Source organism: Salmo salar, chromosome ssa25 (genome assembly GCF_905237065.1).
Source record: "Salmo salar chromosome ssa25, Ssal_v3.1, whole genome shotgun sequence".
In the NCBI taxonomy this organism is placed as follows: Eukaryota; Metazoa; Chordata; class Actinopteri; order Salmoniformes; family Salmonidae; genus Salmo; species Salmo salar.
Window position 1 is genome coordinate 31780976 of NC_059466.1, and position 16980 is coordinate 31797955.

The 16980-nt window shown below is 45.3% G+C and overlaps 1 protein-coding gene across 2 annotated transcripts; it reads right to left on the reverse strand.

The window, feature by feature from the left end:
- Nucleotides 1–1318: 1318 nt before the first annotated feature.
- Nucleotides 1319–7436, reverse strand: tent5c (terminal nucleotidyltransferase 5C). 2 transcript variants are annotated; one of them, XM_014174070.2, is made up of 2 exons: nt 7201–7436; nt 1319–5868 (listed from the first exon to the last, which is right to left on the reverse strand). In XM_014174070.2, exon 2 carries the CDS (start codon nt 5844–5846, stop codon nt 4671–4673), a length of 1176 nt encoding a protein of 391 aa, XP_014029545.1. In that variant the 5' UTR covers nt 5847–5868; nt 7201–7436; the 3' UTR covers nt 1319–4670. The 2 variants fall into 2 exon arrangements, with proteins under 2 accessions (XP_014029545.1, XP_014029546.1); XM_014174071.2 differs by lacking the exon at nt 7201–7436 and adding an exon at nt 6929–7160.
- Between the last annotated feature and the right edge of the window lie 9544 nt (nt 7437–16980).

The window sequence follows — 16980 nt, forward strand, 5'->3', positions numbered from 1 at the left end:
TCCCCCTCCAATCCCCTGGCAACCTGTCACCTCTCTCTACGTGGCCACTGACGCACACAGGAAATGAGAGATTTAACACCTAGTCGAGGAAGCCTTTAGAGCACGACAGGCATGCTTTTATACTGAGGACACCACCACAGAGTAAAGCGTGCTTTACAATTCAGTAGAGGCTATTTAAAGATATTACAGATTGAGCCAGTCCACCACAGGGCTTTCAAGACTATTTGTTCATGTTTAGATAGCACAGCAGGGATGTCACAATGCCGTCAGCATGTTGATAGATATTCATCATATGCAAGTGGAGTCTGATTTACACTTGAACGACTCGACTTATGGGAGATGGTTATTTGATCAATTCACTAGTCAGAGAGGAAGAATTAGATTTATACAGCATGACACAGAGTGCCTCGGTTTACGGCAATGACAGATGGAAAAAGTGGTTCAGATATTGTGCAGGGGACACAGCTGCGTCACTTAGGTTACACCATGAGTAATTCCCAGCAGATAAATCACCTTCTTCTGAATGGCAGCGCAGTGTGATTCAGTGTCTACGCTTGAAGTTTCCACCCAGAGTGGAAAATGAGTGGTCTGTGTGAACAGCATTACATACAGATGCATAGTTTGAACAAACACTTTAGCCAGTTCAACTCCAACCTCACAAAAAGGTAGTGTGATTGATCAGGTTCACACTTCAGGGTATGAAAGCACTAGAATACCATTGCAGCTGAAACACGAGATTTTCTCCTGACCTCTCTGTTGAGTAAATACTGATGTCTAGTGAGTTAGCCCCTAAATAGGCCCAGATGCTTTGAAGTAATCGAATATAGCATGTTGGGAAAACAATGTTTCACCCATTTGAAAATATTGACGCCGTCAACTTTTCTAAACAAAGTTGGGAATAAGGCCTAAGCCTGTATGTAGTTAGAATTAGTAACCATTTCCTTATTGTGGTCAAGACAGATTTGTTTATTCATAATGGCAGGGAGCATGCAGAATAGTGCAGCAAGGTGACTGTCAGTGAAAGTAGTGCTGACAAGTGGGAGGCCATAATAATTAAGCTACTTGGTCAACCTCAAGCTTTAGTCCTATAATGATAATATAAAGGATGCAGTCAACAAATTGATTTACTTCATGTTGAGAAAAACTAATCTTGGCTATTGCCTTCATGCGCACTACTACAAAGCCAAAGGCTGCACACAATGTCCCCATTGATATTAACTAAAGTGCATCCAAATGTTTTAAAACCTTTGCATTGTGCTTTTAAAATGGTAAGAATGAACAGAACTCAATAGTAACACCATTACTAGGACAACAGATGTGGGGTTCAAACTTTATTTATTTTTTTCCCCCTCTTCAAACATTTCTGATCCAAAAAGGATAAACTAGTGAGGTAAAAGTGCTGAGAAATGAGTATGATCATCAACGTCCTCACCATTGCAGTCAATCAAAGCAGACAGAATGCAAGACCTCACACACAGCAAGAATTTCATCTTTCACTTAACCCACATATACAAACAAAGTATCTGCTGCAAATTCCAAAACTCAATGCAAAAATAGTCAACGGTCACATTCCAAAAAAGATTAGACTTGCTCTTTGGAAAAGGACACTTAAACCATAACACATTCAGGCAGGGTAAGGGACAGGTAGTGAAAGATACAGGATTTACACCCATTCAATATCAGTAGGTCTTCAGCCCTGGTTGTGTAGCGCTAATGGGCTGCTGGTTCTGGCTCAAAGCTTAATTGATTCATCACTTTGCATGGTGGTAAACATATCTGGGAATGACTGAGCGTCTCTCCATTAGAGATGGCGTCTCACCTGAATAAAGCGAGACAAGGGGACTTTCCACCTGAATGAAGTTAATCAATTAAGCAATGAAATTGCCGTGAAACAAAAAAAACCCACACAAAACCAAGTTTGAAGACCACCTGCTCCAAATGCCACAAGCTTTAAAAAAATGGTCTCAGCACAGAGAGAAAGACAGACACAGATCTCTAATATACACCAGAGGGAGTCATACCAAATATAGGAATCTGGTGGCCAAGATGGGGGCACAATACAAAAACAGGTTCAGAAAGTTCACACCCCACCCCCCAAAAAGTATAGAAACAGCCCTTCAACACATTTTACCTCCCTGAGAACCAGCTCACCTCCCACATTCAGATTCCTTCAGAGCGCATGTTCATGTACACTCTCCGCTAGCTGGGTTGAGTAAGTCAAGGCCTCTAAAGTGCTTCCATAGAGTGGGGTGTACAAGTCATTTGACCTCAGTTATCATGCACTACCTGTCAGTGTTGCTTTGGATAAATTGAAGGGGGTAAGGGGGCTAAAATGCATACAGCATGACAAAGAAATACTGGAATGACTAGACAGCCAAATTACAGATGTTTTGGGGTTGGGTTTAGGAAGAAAAATAACTTCATGTAACAAAAAAATTATAATAAAGGCTATAGCCGTAATTCAATGCCAGTGTCTAAACCCATAAATGACAATTTCTACCCAATGCAAATGACACCAAACCCACCCCCCCAAAAAAGCAAATATTGCAAACTGAGCCAATTCCCTCTTCTACCCCTCACCCCACCTCCCAAAAACAAATCCTGCCAAAATATGAAGGCACTTCAGTTGCTGGTTCAGACTTTGGCCCACACTGAATGTGCCCACATGGTGACTAAATCTAAGCTAAAGCTAACCCAGGTTAAAAGCAGTGTCTACGTTTTGTTTTGGGCTGCTGAGCCAGCTCAACGTGCCCTGAGCCAGGGGTGTGACAGCTCCAGAGAAGACCATGCTGGCTGACCACCCCCCAAAATCACCCCCACCCCTGTGAACAGGGCAGAACCACATCCTACCCCTTTTCTGGAAGTACACATTAGGTTTGCAGAAGTTATTCCCTGGGTTTGGTTGGACAGAAACACTTAGAGAACAGTTGGCTTACTGGACTAAATTAAAATGGAGAGGTCAGTCGAAAGGAACATGGTAGGGGGCAATTTCTAAACGGGGTTTAAAGTTTGAAGGGGGACTGGGATGCCTGTCGTAGATTGAGTACAACTTCTGTCATATAAATCAAAAAGCGTGAGGTCTAAATTGAAAACGGAATTTCATACATTACATTTAGTTGAATGTGCTAGGCAAGCAGCCATGTTCCCCTGTCCTCCCATGACCAGAAAACAGTTCACACCTGCCCCCAGCAAACCCTTAGAGGGTGGTGGAGAGTGGAGCGGAAAGTGAGTAAGTCCTCGCACATGTAAGGGGGCAGTGACACACAACCCTCTTCCTTACCCTCCCACAATAATTATAAACCGCTGTTAAAGCTATTGGGTAGCCTGCACCAGACTGGGATCCCATTTCAGCCATTGCGAAGCCTGCAAGGGGCTCCAGACCCTGCCAAGTGGGGCTCCTTTTAAGGAACGGGACAGTAGCTCCCTGCCTCTCAGATTAGATTCCAGGAAGAGAGGAAGGCCCTGTCCTGCCCTCTGAATGAGCCTACAGTATAGAACCCACCAGGTGGACCATGAACACTGACAATTTGGAAGTAGTTTAAAAGAAAATAGTAACTCCCCACAACATACATTAGCCCAGACCGGAGGGCAAATAAAGGCCCAAACAGTCACTGTATGGGGGTGCTTGTCAATACTCATTCATGGTGTCCTCTCCTAGTCTCCTTTCAAGCATTAACACAAACAGGTGAAAGGTTTGGATAGGCTTTCTACAGTTCTATTTGACCTGTTGCATGGAGGAGAGGACACAAGGAGAGGAAGCCACTTTACACCCTACATAGTATACACTCAAATCCAGTCGTGACTGAATAAAGTTCAAAAAAAAGAAATAAAGAAGGTCTAAACAGATTTCCGAGGCTGTCACCAACATTCAGTGGAAAATACAATTTACACATTCTTCTCTACAAAGTCTACACTGCACAGGCACTCTGGCCGCTAGAGAACACTGCTGTGCTGGTAATATGACTTTCCCAATTTACACCTTTGATTTAAAACAAAATGAGCAGTTCCTTTGCCTCCCTTTTACCTTGGATGCCTTCTAAAGGAAATGAAGACAGTCATCTCACTAATAGAAAAATCCCCAAACACTGATGAGCAAACCCCTACTGCGCATCAGGAAGCTAAACATCTATGTCAGCTCAGGAATCATTTCACATTTTTTTATGCTCGTTTTTGGTCACTACACAAATAACATTCTGCACCACCAGTCTTTTTTCACATTTCTTAAATACACACAACCCAAATACACAATTTTCCCCCCCTTTCTATTAAGATGGACCAAATATACTTAACATCAGGGGAAGAAAGACAGTAAGGCACCAAGGACAACGCATTATTGAATCAGGACGTTAATTCGAAACTCAGATTAGGGAAAAAAGGGGGGGGGAACAAAAACATTGCAATATGAAAAAAGGCAAAATAACATGAATCCAAATAACACTTAAATATCACTTTGGATCAAATTATCTTGACACCTCTGTAGATAAGGAATGAGAAAGGAGAAGGGAGTCCAAAAAACAAACAAACCACTTATCCATTTAAATAGATCCTTTATGACCAGAGGGAAATCCCAGGTATGGCCCAATTTATGTTTATGGGGAGGGGGGGGCCCTATTTATCTATTTTTTTTTCATATTTTTTCCTCAAAGCAGCAGTCTTCCCTTGTGTGTTTTTCAGTTACATGGCAGCCATGTTGGAATGTTCTGGTTACACGAGGCCACGTAGTAGTTGCTAAAGTTGTGGTCTCGGACGTAGGGTGCCGGCTGGTAGTAGCAGGTGACGCTAGAGGCGTCGGGAATGGCGTTCTGCTCAGCCAGCACCCTGAAGGCTGTCAGTGAGATGAGGTTGAGGGTCTGCCGCCTCTCGTGGCCCATGAGGCACACCGTGCTCTCGTTGACCACACGCCGCAGGATCATGAGGTAGTCATACTTGCTCTTCTCCTCGCCCACAAAGTGACTCTGCAGGTAGGCCTCCAGCTTGCGCTGCTGCTCGCCAATGTCGGGGAAGTCAATGAAGAAGCGGGAGCACATGTAGCGCTCCAGGCCCTTGAACTCCTCCTCCGAGGTGGGCCGGAAGTCTCTTACCAGCAAGTTGCAGTACTTGAGCAGGCCCCCGCCACGGATCTCCTCTGGCCGCTTGGTGGCAATCAGCTTGTTCATGAGGTGATCCAGAGACGCGCCAAAGTCCCCGTACACACTCTCGCCCACCACGGTGGGGTGGAAGTGGCGAGACATGGGGTTCTCCGGCGAAAAGTCGTAGTAGGTGAGCAGTGAGTCCAGCACGATCTGGAACGAGTCCACGCTGAACTCAAACTGCCGGCGGATAGAGTCCACAAATTTGAGCTCCACATTGCGTCCATTGTTGTTGGAGAGGGAGATGAGGCTCCAGCGGTCCTGCTCAGTGTACACCTTGACCAGCTTCTGAACATAGGCCTCCTTCAGAGTCATGGGGGTGATCTTCTCCTTGTTCACCCCCTCAGGGAGGAAGTCCAGCAGGGTGCCCAGCACCACATCTTTGACCAGCTGGAACCCTGACTCCTGGGGCAGGTCCACCCTGAAGATGACGTCCAGGTCCTTGTAGCTCCAGCCAATGTCCTGCACCAGCACGTGGCTGGCCGTAGAGCCGTTCAGACGGACGTCTTTCACTTTAATCCCCCTTAGCTGCAGCCGGGTGCGCACCATCTGCACAATGTCCTTCAGCCGCACCTCCAGAGTGGGGAAGTTCCCTCGGCCATGGACGGGCACCACCTCTGTCAGGACCTCATTAAGACGGCTCACCTGGTCCCAGCTCAGCACGCTGTGGGACACACTCTCACTAGTGCTCATAGTGGACTCTGCCTTGTTAGCCATCTCCTAAGTGTATTTAAATTAACTAGGACAGAAAAGGTGAAGAAAAAGCACAATTAGTTTGAGATACAAGAAAATTACAGTAGTTTCTGAACCCACGGAACATGTATTTGTCTGGGATGAGATGCCAAAACAGAATGCACTGGAATTCCTGCCTTTGTGATGACTTGGGCATGATACATCACTGATGTAGGCTAGCTATAATAATATAAATAATTACGGTTACGTCAAACCAAATAGATGGTGTGTGCCAATTATGACATGAGCATGGTGGTCATTCATGACACACTTGATTACAAATAGCAGTAATGAAATGCAGAATGATCACGATACATATAAAAAATAATTGTAAAAAATTGTGCAACTCACGTTAATCTACAAAATAATACCTCCCTGAACTTCTAGAACAGTCAGACAACATGCTTTCATTCGAGAACTAGCTAACTAAGTAGTAGAGGAAAATGAAAAAGTGCTCCCGAGAGCAATATTTTGGATGTCGCGAACATAGTGTTTCCATTTTTTAAATAATAAAGCAATGAAATACTTTCAATGTTAAGCCTAACGTAACAATGTACATTTAATTTCGGGGTGGTGGGATTATTTCTAATACATCTGCGAAGTATTTACATTTGGGGAAAGAATGAATCCATGAATAACAGCAACAATTCAATATTACAAATTGACTGCCTAGTTAATTTTTGTTTTACAACAAGCGTCAGTGTAGTTGAATCTGAAAATCGACAGTACTGGCTCGTGCTACATACCAGCCAGCCAGATACTATACCTGGCAGACAACTAACTGTAAAAGTATCTAGTAAAAAGCACTTCAAGCAAAAGCAAACTATGTAAAAAAAAAAAGAATAAAAAAAGAATAGTTTCATACAAAAGATAGGCAGCTACAGCCTGTAAAATGTATAAACTAAACATGTAATAAGTTAACTGCTCGCGAGCCTAAAATGTAACGTTATATCTCACAAACAGGCACGTCAAACAGTTTGGTTTGCAAGGATATAGATGACCAAGGATTTAGCTAGCAAAAGGGAGCACACAAACACTGAATTAGCTAATATGAAAAATATACATACGGTTATAAATATCTTCTCAAGGCATTCAAATTGCACAAGAATAAGATGTTAACTGAGCATTCGTGCGGAGACTTCAATTAATCCCCTCGTGTGTCAAACTAAAATTTCAGCGCTTGTAGCTACGCATTAACTAAAGAAACGCCTTCTTATAAATGGAAGATCAATTGACTGAACAGCCCTCGACAATGTCGCACTACAATGTACCTTATCTATTCACAGAAACCTAGCTAGCTTCAGATGAATCAATACAAATTAGAATACAAAATATTTACCAATAATCGTGCTTCAAATACCACAGCATTGGCAGCCTTGGATTTTTAAAACAACTAACTAGCTAGGCTTCCTATTTGATGATATTAATACGCTGAGCGAAGCCCTTGATTGGTCAGGGAGGTTTTTGTGTTGCCAAGTTACCAGTAGCGTCTTTTACGTTCATTCGATATCTTAGTTGAACAACTTTACACATTGATTTACCAAATTTAACAGACATTTTATAGCTACATTTGCTGCACTCCACTCTCCTGAACAAAACTAAGTTCTTCCTTTTTGAACTGTTATGTTATTTATGGAAATGGTTAGTAGGGCATTGATTTGCAATTTTTGAAAACCATCAAACCTGGTTGCTTTGGTAATCTAGCTATTTGAAAAGTAGTCTGTTTTTTTTAAAGTGGCAAATCTCCATGGAAAGGAAAAAAGCCCTGGAAATAAATTAAGCATTGACACTAGCCATCCAGCCATTCATAACATGCAGACACTTCCTTTATCCATGTATAGATTATCAAATGCACCTTAGATATTCAGCTACAATACATGTGCATGAAACATCAAGTTCATTTTAGAGTCATTTTAAGAACATTTTCTACAAAAAAAAAACAATGGATGTGCTGGCATCTGTATACTTAGCCTACTTTATTTATGTGTATACACTTTATGTCTACAGCTACTCACTTTCGATTCTTGTTACACATGATGAGTTATGTAGGTTGATGCCCTTTGCAAAATTGATATGTCCTATGACTATTAAGTGACTATTAGAACGTAGTGGTAAAGGTGTGACATTACATTTACATTTACATTTAAGTCATTTAGCAGACGCTCTTATCCAGAGCGACTTACAAAATGGTGCATTCACCTTATGATATCCAGTGGAACAACCACTTTACAATAGTGCATCTAAATATTTTAAGGGGGGGGTTAGAAGGATTACTTTATCCTATCCTAGGTATTCCTTAAAGAGGTGGGGTTTCAGGTGTCTCCGGAAGGTGGTGATTGACTCCGCTGTCCTGGCGTCGTGAGGGAGCTTGTTCCACCATTGGGGTGCCAGAGCAGCGAACAGTTTTGACTGGGCTGAGCGGGAACTGTGCTTCCTCAGAGGTAGGGGGGCCAGCAGGCCAGTGGTGGATGAACGCAGTGCCCTTGTTTGGGTGTAGGGCCTGATCAGAGCCTGAAGGTATGGAGGTGCCGTTCCCTTCACAGCTCCGTAGGCAATCACCATGGTCTTGTAGCGGATGCGAGCTTCAACTGGAAGCCAGTGGAGAGAGCGGAGGAGCGGGGTGACGTGAGAGAACTTGGGAAGGTTGAACACCAGACGGGCTGCGGCGTTCTGGATGAGTTGTAGGGGTTTAATGGCACAGGCAGGGAGCCCAGCCAACAGCGAGTTGCAGTAATCCAGACGGGAGATGACAAGTGCCTGGATTAGGACCTGCGCCGCTTCCTGTGTGAGGCAGGGTCGTACTCTGCGAATGTTGTAGAGCATGAACCTACAGGATCGGGTCACCGCCTTGATGTTAGTGGAGAACGACAGGGTGTTGTCCAGGATCACGCCAAGGTTCTTAGCACTCTGGGAGGAGGACACAAGGGAGTTGTCAACCGTGATGGCGAGATCATGGAATGGGCAGTCCTTCCCCGGGAGGAAGAGCAGCTCCGTCTTGCCGAGGTTCAGCTTGAGCTGGTGATCCGTCATCCACACTGATATGTCTGACAGACATGCAGAGATGCGATTCGCCGCCTGGTTATCAGAAGGGGGAAAGGAGAAGATTAATTGTGTGTCGTCTGCATAGCAATGATAGGAGAGACCATGTGAGGATATGACAGAGCCAAGTGACTTGGTGTATAGCGAGAATAGGAGAGGGCCTAGAACAGAGCCCTGGGGGACACCAGTGGTGAGAGCGCATGGTGCGGAGACAGATTCTCGCCACGCCACCTGGTAGGAGCGACCTGTCAGGTAGGACGCAATCCGGGCGTGGGCCGCGCCGGAGATGCCCAACTCGGAGAGGGTGGAGAAGAGGATCTGATGGTTCACAGTATCAAAGGCAGCAGATAGGTCTAGAAGTATGAGAGCAGAGGAGAGAGAGTTAGCTTTAGCAGTGCGGAGAGCCTCCGTGACACAGAGAAGAGCAGTCTCAGTTGAATGCCCAGTCTTGAAACCTGACTGATTAGGGTCAAGAAGGTCATTCTGAGAGAGATAGCAGGAGAGCTGGCCAAGGACGGCACGTTCAAGAGTTTTGGAGAGAAAAGAAAGAAGGGATACTGGTCTGTAGTTGTTGACATCGGAGGGATCGAGTGTAGGTTTTTTCAGAAGGGGTGCAACTCTCGCTCTCTTGAAGACGGAAGGGACGTAGCCAGCGGTCAAGGATGAGTTGATGAGCGAGGTGAGGAAGAGGAGAAGGTCTCCGGAAATGGTCTGGAGAAGAGAGGAGGGGATAGGGTCAAGTGGGCAGGTTGTTGGGCGGCCGGCCGTCACAAGACGCGAGATTTCATCTGGAGAGAGAGGGGAGAAAGAGGTCAAAGCACAGGGTAGGGCAGTGTGAGCAGGACCAGCGGTGTCGTTTGACTTAGCAAACGAGGATCGGATATCGTCAACCTTCTTTTCAAAATGGTTGACGAAGTCATCCGCAGAGAGGGAGGAGGGGGGGAGGGGAGGAGGATTCAGGAGGGAGGAGAAGGTAGCAAAGAGCTTCCTAGGGTTAGAGGCAGATGCTTGGAATTTAGAGTGGTAGAAAGTGGCTTTAGCAGCAGAGACAGAAGAGGAGAATGTAGAGAGGAGTGAGTGAAAGGATGCCAGGTCCGCAGGTAGGCGAGTTTTCCTCCATTTCCGCTCGGCTGCCCGGAGCCCTGTTCTGTGAGCTCGTAGTGAGTCGTCGAGCCACGGAGCAGGAGGGGATGACCGAGCCGGCCTGGAGGATAGGGGACAGAGAAAATCAAAGGATGCAGAAAGGGAGCAGAGGAGGGTTGAGGAGGCAGAATCAGGAGATAGGTTGGAGAAGGTTTGAGCAGAGGGAAGAGATGATAGGATGGAAGAGGAGAGAGTAGCGGGAGAGAGAGAGCGAAGGTTGGGACGGCGCAATACCATCCGAGTAGGGGCAGAGTGAGAAGTGTTGGATGAGAGCGAGAGGGAAAAGGATACAAGGTAGTGGTCGGAGATTTGGAGGGGAGTTGCAATGAGATTAGTGGAAGAACAGCATCTAGTAAAGATGAGGTCAAGCGTATTGCCTGCCTTGTGAGTAGGGGGGAAGGTGAGAGGGTGAGGTCAAAAGAGGAGAGGAGTGGAAAGAAGGAGGCAGAGAGGAATGAGTCAAAGGTAGACGTGGGGAGGTTAAAGTCACCCAGAACTGTGAGAGGTGAGCCATCCTCAGGAAAGGAACTTATCAAGGCGTCAAGCTCATTGATGAACTCTCCAAGGGAACCTGGAGGGCGATAAATGATAAGGATGTTAAGCTTGAAAGGGCTGGTAACTGTGACAGCATGGAATTCAAATGAGGAGATAGACAGATGGGTCAGGGGAGAAAGAGAGAATGTCCACTTGGGAGAGATGAGGATTCCAGTGCCACCACCCCGCTGGCTCGATGCTCTAGGGGTATGCGACATGAATGGGCTTTCAAAGATTGCTTGTAGCCTACTGTATAATCTACCCCCGAATGCTATAGGTCACTTATTTTTTAAATTTATTTACATTTAAGTCATTTAGCAGACGCTCTTATCCAGAGCGATTTAACCTTTATTTAACTTTTATTTAACTATGCAAGTCAGTTAAGTACAAATTCTTATTACGATGACGGCCTCCTCCGGCCAAACCCTAACCCAGATGACGCTGGGCCAATTGTGCGCCAACCAATCGGACTCCCAATCACAGCTGGTTGTGATACAGCCTGGAATCGAACCAGGGTTTGTAGTGATGCCTCTAGCACTGAGAGGCAGTGCCTTAGACTGCTGCGCCACTTCGAGAGCATTGAAACACATGCAGATACTGTATCTTTTACAAATCAAACAGACTATTTCATATCTGAGAAACTACAAAAATCTGGATAATATATGTATTTTGAACACAGCATATATCATTTTTTTTCATGGAAGAGTTGGATTTGTGAATAAAAGGCAGACTCAACTTTAAGCCACAAAGAATAGCCTGTTGTGTTTTGCAGTAACGTGACCTCAAGCTGCAGCTAGATAAATTTGACCCCGAAAAACCATCTGGGTCAGATGGTTTAGACCCTTTCTTCTTTAAGGTTGCTGCCCCTATCATCTCTGATCTTTTTAACCTGTCTCTCCTCTCTGGGGAGGTTCACATTGATTGGAAGGCAGCCACAGTTCATCCTTTATTTAAAGGGGGAGATCAAGCTGATCCTAACTGTTATAGGCCTATTTCTATTTTGCCCTGTTTATCAAAAGTGTTGGAAAAACTTGTCAATAAACAACTGACTGGCTTTCTTGATGTCTATAGTATTCTCTCTGGTATGCAATCTAGTTTCCGCACAGGTTATGGATGTGACACTGCAATCTTAAAGGTCCTAAATTATGTCACCATTGCCCTTGGTTCTAAGCAATGTTGTGCTGTAATTGACTTGCCAAGCTTTTGATACAGTAGACCATTCTATTCTTGTGGGCCGGCTAAGGAGTATTGGTGTCTCTGAGGGGTCTTTGGCCTGGTTTGCTAACTCAAATATAATCAAACTTTATTTGTCACATGCGCCGAATACAACAAGTGTAGACCTTACCGTGAAATGCTTACTTACAAGCCCTTAACCAACAGTGCAGATCAAGAAGAGTTAAGACAATATTAACCAAATTAACTAAAGTAAAAAATTATAAAAAGTAACATAACAATAATGAGGCTATATACAGGGGGTACCGGTACCGAGTCAGTGTGTGGGGGTACAGTTTAGAGTTAATTTGTACATGTAGGTAGGGTGACTAGTGAAGTGACTATGCATAGATAATAAACAGCGAGTAGCAGCAGTGCACAAAACAAATGGGGGGCGGGGTCAATGTAATAGTCCGGTGGCCATCTGATTAATTGTTCAGCAGTCTTATGGCTTGGGGGTAGAAGCTGTTAAGGAGCCTTTTGGTCCTAGATTTGGCACTCTGGTACCGGTTGCCGTGCGGGAGCAGAGAAAACAGTCTATGACTTGGGTGACTGGAATCTCTGACAATTTTATAGGCTTTCCTCTGACACCACCTATTATATAGGTCCTGGATGGCAGGAAGCTTGTCCCCAGTGATGTACTGGGCCATACGCACTACCCTCTGTAGCGTCATACAGTCAGATGCCGAGTTGTTGCCATAACAGGCGATGATGCAACCGGTCAGGATGCTCTCGATGGTGCAGCTATAGAACATTTTGAGGATCTGGGGACCCATGCCAAATCTTTTCAGTATCCTGAGGGGGGAAAGGTGTTGTCGTGCCCTCTTCACGACTGTCTTGGTGTGTTTGGACCATGAAAGATCGTTGATGATGTGGACACCAAGGAACTTGAAACTTTCCACTACAGCCCAGTTGGTGTTAATGGGGGCCTGTTCGGCCAGCCTTTTCTTGTAGTCCACGATCAGATCCTTTGTCTTGCTCACGTCGAGGGAAAGGTTATTGTCCTGGCACCACACTGCCAGTTTTCTGACCTCCTCCCTATAGGCTGTCTCATCGTTGTCGGAGATCAGGCCTAGCACTGTTGTGTCGTCAGAAAACTTAATGATGGTGTTGGAGTTGTGTTTGGCCACGCAGTCGTGGGTGAACAGGGAGTACAGCAGGGGACAAAGTACACACCCCTGATGGGCCCTAGTGTTGAGGATCAGCGTGGCAGACGTGTTGTTGCCGACCCTTACCACCTGGGGGTGGCCCGTCAGAAAGTTCAGGATCCAGTTGCAGAGGGAGGCGTTTAGTCCCAGGGTCCTTAGCTTAGTGATGAGCTTCGTGGGCACTATGGTGTTGAATGCTGAGCTGTGGTCAATGAACAGCATTCTCACATAGGTGTTCCTTTTGTCCAGGTGGGAAAGGGCAGTGTGGAGTGCGATTGATATTGCATCATCTGTGGATTTGTTGGGGTGGTATGCAAATTGGAGTGGGTCTAGGGTATCCGGGAGGATGCTGTTGATGTGAGCCTTTCAAAGCACTTCATGGCTACCCACTTGAGTGTTACGGGGCGGTAATCATTTAGGCAGGTTACCATCGCTTCCTTGGGCACAGGGATTATGGTGGTCAGCTTGAAACATGTAGGTATTATAGACCCAGACCAGGAGAGGTTGAAAATGTCAGTGAAGACACTTGCCAGTTGGTCCGCTCATGCTTTGAGTACACGTCCTGGTAATCCATCTGGCCCTGCGGCTTTGTGAATGTTGACTTGTTTAAAGGTCTTGCTCACATCGGCTACTCAGAGCGTTATCACACAATCATCCAGAACAGCTTGTGCTCTCGTACATGCTTCAGTGTTGCTTGCCTCGACGAAAACATAAAAGGCATTTAGCTCATCTGGTAGGCTTGTGTCACTGGGCAGCTCGCGTCTGGGTTTCCCTTTGTAAGTCCGTAATAGTTTTCAAGCCCTCCCATATCCGACGAGCGTCAGATCCGGTGTAGTAGGATTCAATCTTAGTCCTGTATTGACGCTTTGCTTGTTTGATGGTTCGTCTGAGGGAATAGCAGGATTTCTTATAGGCATCCGGATTAGTGTCCTGCTCCTTGAAAGGGGCAGCTCTAGCCTTTAGCTCGATGCTGTTGTTGCCTGTAATCCATGGCTTCTGGTTGGGAGATGTACGTACGGTCACTGTGGGGATGACGTCATCGATGCACTTATTGATGAAGCTGATGACTGAGGTGATATACTCCTCAATGCCATTGGATGAATCCTGGAACATATTCCAGTCTGTGCTAGCAAAACAGTCCTGTAGCATAGCATCCGCGTCATCTGACCACTTCCCTATTGAGCGAGTCACTGGTACTTCATGCTTTAGTTTTTGCTTGTAAGCAGGAATCAGGAGGATATAATTATGGTCAGATTTGCCAAATGGAGGATGGGGGAGAGCTTTGTATGCATCTCTGTGTGTGGAGTAAAGGTGGTCTAGAGTTTTTTTCCCTCTGGTTGCTCATGTGACATGCTGGTAAAAATTTGGTAAAACTGATTTAAGTTTGCCTGCATTAAAGTCCCCGGCCACTAGGAGTGCCGCTTCTGGGTGAGCATTTTCTTGTTTGCTTATGGCCTTATAGAGTTGGTTGAGTTTGGTCTTAGTGCCAGCATCGGTCTGTGGTGGTAAATAGACGGCTACGAATAATATAGATGTGAACTCTCTTGGTAGATAGTGCGGTCTACAGCTTATCATATGGTACTCAGGTGAGAAATACCTTGAGACTTCTTTAATATTAAACATTGCGTACCAGCTGTTGACAAAAAGACACACACCCCCACCCCTCGTCTTACCAGACGTACTTCTCTGTTCTGCTGGTGCATTGAAAATCCATCCAGCTCTACATTATCCGTGTCATCGTTCAGCCATGACTCGGTGAAACATAAGATATTACAGTTCTTAATGTCCCGTTGGTAGGATAATCATAATCGTAGGTCATCAATTTTATTTTCCAATGATTGCATGTTAGCAGGTAGAATTGATGGCAGTGGGAGTTTAATCGCTCACCTAAGGATTCTCAAAAGGCAACCTGATCTGCATTCTCTTTTCCTCCGTATTTTCTTCACGCAAATGACGGGTATCTGGGCCTGTCCCCGGGAGAGCAGTATCTCTTTCTCATCAGACTCGTGAAAGGAAAAAGCTTATTCCACTTCGTGGTGAGTAATCACAATTCTGATGTCCAGAAGTTATTTTTGGTGATAAGACATCGTAGCAGCAACATTATGTACAAAATAAGTTTAAAAAAATAAGTTACAAACAATGCAAAAACTACCTCTCTCAAAGAGTGCAGTGTATAAAGTTAGAACATCTGCTGTTTCAGCCACTGCCTGTCACCAAGGGTGTACCCCAAGGCTCAATCCTAGGCCCCACACTCTTCTCAATATACATCAACAACATAGCTCAGGCAGTAGGAAGCTCTCTCATCCATTTATATGCAGATGATACAGTCTTATACTCAGCTGGCCCCTCCCCGGATTTTGTGTTAAACGCTCTACAACAAAGCTTTCTTAGTGTCCAACAAGCTTTCTCTGCCCTTATTCTTGTTCTGAACACCTCCAAAACAAAGGTCATGAGGTTTGGTAAGAACAATACCCCTCTCCCCACAGGTGTGATTACTACCTCATACAAGTACTTGGGAGTATGGCTTGACGGTACACTGTCCTTCTCTCAACACATATCAAAGCTGCGGGCTAAAGTTAAATCTAGACTTGGTTTCCTCTATCGTAATCGCTCCTCTTTCACCCCAGCTGCCAAACAAACCCTGATTCAGATGACCATCCTACCCATGCTAGATTACGGAGACGTAATTTATAGATAGCAGGCAAGAGTGCTTTTGAGCGGCTAGATGTTCTTTACCATTCGGAGATCAGATTTGCCACCAATGCTCCTTATAGGACACATCAAATCAAATCAAATGTATTTATATAGCCCTTCTTACATCAGCTGATATCACAAAGTGCTGTACAGAAACCCAGCCTAAAACCCCAAACAGCAAGCAATGCAGCTGTAGAAGCACGGTGGCAAGCAAAAACTCCCTAGAAAGGCCAAAACGTAGGAAGAAACCTAGAGAGGAACCAGGCTATGAGGGGTGGCCAGTCCTCTTCTGGCTGTGCTGGGTGGAGAGTATAACAGCACATGGCCTAGATGTTCAAATGTTCATAAATGACAAGCATTGTCAAATAATAATAATCATAGTAGTTGTCGAGGGTGCAACAAGTCAGTAACACAAGAGTAAGTGTCAGTTGGCTTTTTCATAGCCGATCTTTGAGAGTATCTCTACCGCTCCTGCTGTCTCTAGAGAGTTGAAAACAGCAGGTCTGGGACAGGTAGCACGTCCGGTTGAATAGGTCAGGGTTCCAGCAGGTCTGGGACAACAGGTCTGGGACAGGTAGTACATCCAGTGAACAGGTCAGGGTTCCATAGCTGCAGGCAGAACAGTTGGAATTGGAGCAGCAGCACGGCCAGGTGAACTGGGGACAGCAAGGAGTAGTCCTGAGGCATGGTCCTAGGGCTCAGGTCCTCCGAGAGAGAGAAAGAAAGAAAGAGAAAGAGAGAATTAGAGAGAGCATATTTAAATTCACACAGGACACCGGAAAAGACAAGAGAAATACTCCAGATGTGACATACTGACCCTAGCCCCCCGACACATAAACTACTGCAGCATAAATACTGGAGGCTGAGACAGGAGGGGTCAGGAGACACTGTGGCCCCATCCGATGAAACCCCCGGACAGGACCAAACAGGTAGGATATAACCTCACCCACTTTGCCAAAGCACAGCCTCCACACCACTGGAGGGATATCTCCAACCACCAACATACCATCCCGGGACAAGGCCGAGTATAGCCCACAAAGATCTCCGCCACGGCACAGCCCATCACTGCAACTCTATACTCCTCTGTAAACCGGTCATCTCTGTATTTGTTCTTAACTTACTTTCGTAGTTAAATAAAGGTTAAATCATTGTTTTATACATTTTTTTATTTGCTATTGGCCCTTCTGGGTCAATAGAAAGACCTCTGAGAAAAGATTTGTGATGGAGCCTGCTTCAGGGGAGGTTCCAACTCAACATACTCTTCTCATGATGCACTTTCCATATAACTTCTCATTTTGATATATCATGATGTGTAACAGGGGAAGGGAAATTCAAATCTGTCTGACACA